Here is a 5,733-nt window from a genome sequence, read left to right as displayed (position 1 = left end):
GCTCAACCGATCGAAACGATATTTTGTGTGGGTAATCCTGGGATCTCCAGGAGTAAAATAAGCTATTTAGTTTTCCCAATTTCAGCTTTGGTCTCCAGTATTCTCAGGTTTGGACTCCCGCATAACATTCGCGTTCGCATAACGTTCATTGTGATGATGTATGTGTTCACGGTAGTGTTTGACGTGACGTTGTGAACGTAATTTCATAATGTTTTTCATTTCGTAATCCTTTAATGAACGTGTAATGAACGTTTAATGTTTAATGAACGTTTAATGCCCTTCGATGTCCGGGGCCGCATGCGCGCTTCACTGTTCGGGCCAGCGTGTGCCTTGCCCTTCGCCGTCAGGCTCTGGTAAACCGCTGAGCCCCATCCATGATGGGGACTGTGGCTTGAGACAGTGTCCTTCATTAAAAGTATAATAAACGCTGTCTCCATCGATCTTGCCAAGGCCGTAACAGCAATCGGCTCAAAATCTTTTTAACTGTTGATTTGGTGCAGTTACACGTATCGGGAGTACATACGACAGAGCGATTGTGAACACTATTATCGATCACGATTCACGATCACGATCATCACGATCATGGTGTATCGATCACGATTAGAAACACGATGGAATAATATTTACCGATATGAACAGTGATGTGGCTTTTGTTGAAATTCTAAAGATACTGTTTAGATTTTGATGATTTGTGTGTGATATGATTCAACGGATGTTTATATGAATCGTTTAAAAAATTTTAAAAACCCTTCAATTTCTGATATTTTGCCTTTTCATTTGTGCTTCCCAATTGGAGCTCCGCCCATAGGGCGGGTACCATTGCTAGTAGATATAATATGTCAAAGGTGTGTCCACAGAGTATTAACTCAGGGGGGTGGACACTTATTCCACCAAGATAAACTAGTTTTGTCTTTTTAATTGATTTTCTCAAATTTGTTGAATTTGTTTTTCACTTGGAAGTTGTGGGTTACGATGTGTAAATCCAGGTGGAAAACGTCTGGTCTAATGCAATTTAATTCCAGGCTATAAGCCAACAAGCGGTAAAAAGTTTGAAGGGGGGTGTAGACTATCTATAGGTACTGCATTGTTTATGTCCGGCTTCCTTCTTGGGTCGACATTGCTGTAATTGGTCTTTATTTTAATTCTCACAGTGTGAAAAAAAACAAGTTACAAATTGTGCTTCTGTCGCATGAATTTCTCACTTACTTCAACTGTTGACTTTTTTTCAACTCGATCAAAGCCACAGTTAAAGTTTGCAAAACACCTCTCAGCTCCGTCTCTTCATACGCAATCACACAATGCCGGTGCCACCAAGGGAGCTTCCTCAGCAAGGGAATTGGATTGCTCATTGGATGGCTTGCCATTGCCTTCCCAGCAGGAGTTAGGACAGGAAGTTGTAACTTGGCTGGGGTGCTGGCGATAGCTCGCCCACTCTTCGCAAAGGACACCCTGGGTCTTTAACGCCCACCAAGTAATTCAGGATGCTAGTTTGACTTCCCTCCACGGGATGGCACAATTATTGAATCACCCTGTCCGCCAAACACCGGGATGACAATTTATTCGCTGGGTCGAGTTTCCATCCCAGGCAAGACGGCCTTGAGGCGAATCTGCATGCCTCTGGAGCTCTAAGCCATCCTGTCAGCCCCTTTTTGGATTGCTTGTTCTTAAATAGAAATATGGCTTACCTGCGTCAGAGTGGCGACCTATACAGGATGGCATTCCGAGTTCAAGTGGAGTGCTGAGCATTCCGAGTTCAAGTTCCGTTCTTTTTTCTTGTGCTTTGGACCTGCCTGTAGTTATAAAGGGCTCAGATGCCAAATTTGGTGACGAGAAGTTATCTGTTAATTTTTTGCGATTTCGCAACCACCAAACCCGAACATGCACACTCGTGCAGGCACATTTGTTGTGCTGTGCACTTGGTTGCACAAACGTACCAGCTTCTGTATTTCATTTATTTTGCGTATTGCGAGTGCATGCGACCACTCGTGCTTCTCTGGAACATCCCCTCCACTCCGTGGTGACATTAAAATTTGATTTCAATGTCGGAAAATCTTTCTGAAGCCGAAAATGGGTGGTTCTTCTTCTTTATCATGACATCTCTGAGCAAAATTGAAAGTACTTGCAATAAAATGACCATCACAATTCCTGTCTCAGAGACTTGAACAACTAGTTTTATGGAATAAATATACATATTGATATTGAAATGCAGTTCTATTTCATTCAAAGACCTGTAAAATTTACAACAAACACCAAGAAAGACATTATTTGTCTTGGAGGTTTGACAGGATGGTGCATCGGATTCATGGGAAGCACACTTGAGCTCTTGAGTCTCGGTGCAGATCCCACCATCAGACTGGTACTTCATCGACAGCAGGGTATTGGATGCAAGAGGACGACACTTGATGGAAGATGGAGTGAGAGAACGGGGAAGAGGACACAGACGCTGAACAAGCTGAATAAGGACGGTTTTTAGCGAGGATGGGAAGAGTTGTTGTTTCGTATGCAGTATGTGGCTGCTGGTTGCATCACTTTCTAGAATTGTGGCTGTACCGCTGATGCAGTGCCCCTATTACCAGTAGGCCGGTACTCATTTTGCGACGTCTGAAGGATAACAGGCTGAGTCAACACTTGGTGGTATTTCAGGGGCGTAATATGGGCTCAAATTCAACACCCGAAGATCTTCAGCCAGCAACCTTAACGGTGAAGCCAACACCAAGCTTCTTCATGATGTATAGTGATGGTGATGGTGATTGACTATGTGAGAAAACAACGATTAACTAACTGCTGAGTGCAAGATATAAAAGCAACAAAAAAGGCACACAAAATGTCTGCTAATGTGCCCACGATACGAACAAAATTGGTCAACAAGCAAAGAGAAGATGAGAAGCTGCTGCCGGAAACCGGATCCTCTTATCAGCTCTTTGCGTTTTACTTTCATTTGCTTTTGTGTAATCAATAATGAGATTCCAACACACTATAAATCAAATATACTGAGCCAACTGCATTCGAGTTGTGTGTTCGCCAAATGTCGTGTTCTCGGAAGAATTCTGATCAGTTGTTTGCCGAAACTTGAGTCCACTCGATACGAATTGCGATTCGTACACACAGTACCCAGATAAATGTTTTCATACAAGATCATGAATGGTGATGGTGAAGGGATTATGTTGAGGCTCACCTGTTGACTACTTGTCATCACAAAAAATGTGCATGTTGTTGATCATGTTGTTGAAAGGTGTTTGACTTTGGGTAAGATTCTTATGCCATATTAACGCATGCAACACTATCTTGTTTCCCTTCAGTGAAGTTTATCTTCATCGATACAAGATGTTCATACTTTGAGCGCAGGCCCTTAATTTTTGAGTATATGGAAGCAGGTGAGGTTTCTGACGTCATTTTACTGAAAATCCACTGTTTGTGTCTATCATGTCCACTTTTACTTGAGTAGCTCAATAAGTTAGATTTTAGTAAACATGAATTTTGATGTCGTGATTGTTGGACCATCTCTTTCAGTTCTGACAAATCTCACTTTCACCCTGTCACTCCGGCACGATTGTAAAAAACAACCAACTGATCGTTTTTCCTGGTCAAACACAGGAAGTGGTTCGGTTTCTTCACTTTGTAGGCTTTACCATCAGCCATGACGTGAATCACATTTCAAAGCTGTCTTCAAACTGAGCTGCAGATTCCATCATTCCAAATAATCTCACTATAATTCACAAAAATGACCGTCTGTCCGTTCGAAGGTACCTCAAAAACGGATCAACCGATTGCAACGATATTTTGGGTGGGTATTCCTGGGACCCCTGGGAGTTAAATAGGCTATATTGTTTTTCCAAGTTTTCAAATTTTCCAATTTACCAGTTTTTCCAAACACGATGGAATAATATTTACCGATATGAACAGTGATGTGGCTTTTGTTGAAATTCTATAAATACTGATTATTCTACGTACCAGTGGAGAGTAGACCGACTCCCTGACGAACTCTTCCTATATAAACGTGTGGCTCCGAAGTAACATGGCAGCGTGTGCAAAGCGACTGAGAAACAGGTGCAGCGGCCGCTTCCGTGTTAGATTCGGCACGCACTCTTCACACATAAACGTGCGACTGAGAAAGACGTGTAGTGGTCGCTTCCGTTTTGCAGAATTCAATCTTTTTTCAAAATGGGCGCCATGTACTGTTTCGATTTTGATGATTTGCGTGTGATATGATTCAACGGATGTTGATATGAATCGTTTAAAATATAAAAAGCCTTCAATTTCTGATATTTTGCCTTTTCATTTGGGCTTCCCAATTGAAGCCCCGCCCTTAGGGCGGGTACCGTTGCTAGTTCCTTAAACTTAAAGTCTTCAAGGTGTCTGTGTTGGTCAATGGAGACCTCTTGAGAGCTTTATATTCCACAGGATCCAGGAGACCCGTTCGTGATTTTGCTACCTCTCATTTAGGTGATGAGATGGCAGCATCACAAACTGATTTGGTTTCTGTTAAATAAGAATCTCTCAAAATTATTATCATATCAAGTGATGAGGCTCAAACACATTGCAATTGCCTAATATGGCAGATGGGGTTGCTCTTCTTATATATGCGGCCTGTCAAGAGGCAGTGTCTTGGAAGAGACAGATATGTATCCCGCTCCTTCACTGCACAAGTCGATCCCTCCTGGTTAAACTCAAAGTGCACACTTTTTATTTCTCTTTTGTCACATTTCTGCAACTGCCCTCTGGAAACAATTCGATCACATTCTCCCCTCGAAGACTTGATGCATGTGGTGCACCACTATCTGATGTCACCCTACATCCTTTTTTCGATATTGTTTTCCCATGAACCCTCTTTTCATTCTGCCCTTTACTTGCATTGCCCTGTGTTTACTCTCCCCCCTCCTCCCCCCTCTATGTCTCTCTCCCTATCTTCCTCCACTTTTCCTGTTCATTCTTTCCCCTAATTGTGTCCAACTGTGGCCCTCTATCACCTTGCTCTTTCTTCCCTGACCTTTGATTTTGCATGCAAAGTTTTATCTTTCTCATTTTGCGTTTATTTTAACAATGAAACATTCAAATCTTCAAAAACAAAACAACTTTCCCTCTACTGGTTTCTTAAAAATGAAGAATCTCATTGTGTTGCCCTTGTATGTTGCTGCCTGATGTGTGCAGGTTCACTCGCTTCCCAAATTCATCTTCTGAGGAAACTTACAGAAAAAGGGTTGTGGTTTCCCATGAAGCAGGTGAGCTGAAGTTGGTTTCAGCCTCAGTGTGATGTTTATGATGTGGTTTGAAATATGAGAGAAAGAATTGCACTCAAAATTGTAAAATCTTAACAACCACAATCTGTGTACATGTTTGAATATTTTATCTCCCTGTTCCCCCAGATGGCTGATGCTGTTGAGTACATGCACTCCAAGTACATTGTGCACAGGGATATAAAGGTAACCAACTACACCAAGTGGATGGGGGCAGGAAAGAACAAAATTCGTATTGTTTGGTGATGACCGACAATGGAGGGAAAGAGGGGGTGGGGGGATCTGTCACATATGGACCCTTTTTGTGTTCATTATACAATGATTTAAACTTGAAATATAAATAGAAAGTAAGATATCAAAATTAAATACCTATTCCAGCTCGGTTGAAGTCTGAGAAGAAGACAGCCCCCATTGTTGGAATTTGTGTTGAATTTTGATATCTCTATTCATGGCGACATTGTGAAGATGTTGTACATTTGCTCTTTGAAGGTTGGCCATT

The 5,733-nt window shown here is 41.9% G+C and overlaps 1 protein-coding gene across 1 annotated transcript in view; it reads left to right on the top strand.

Moving 5' to 3' along the window:
- Positions 1-3,305: 3,305 nt before the first annotated feature.
- Positions 3,306-5,733, top strand: part of LOC137418386 (putative serine/threonine-protein kinase MARK-C) — a 98,268-nt gene continuing 95,840 nt past the window's right edge. The window contains exons 1-3 of the mRNA XM_078769012.1: positions 3,306-3,374; positions 5,149-5,219; positions 5,364-5,420. Coding sequence (XP_078625138.1) covers positions 3,365-3,374; positions 5,149-5,219; positions 5,364-5,420 — 138 coding nt within the window. The 5' untranslated portion in view covers positions 3,306-3,364. The remainder of the gene's footprint in view (positions 3,375-5,148; positions 5,220-5,363; positions 5,421-5,733) is intronic.

Source organism: Myxine glutinosa, unplaced genomic scaffold, assembly GCF_964187855.1.
Source record: "Myxine glutinosa unplaced genomic scaffold, kmMyxGlut1.1 SCAFFOLD_893, whole genome shotgun sequence".
In the NCBI taxonomy this organism is placed as follows: Eukaryota; Metazoa; Chordata; class Myxini; order Myxiniformes; family Myxinidae; genus Myxine; species Myxine glutinosa.
This window is presented reverse-complemented; position numbering and strand designations above follow the sequence as displayed.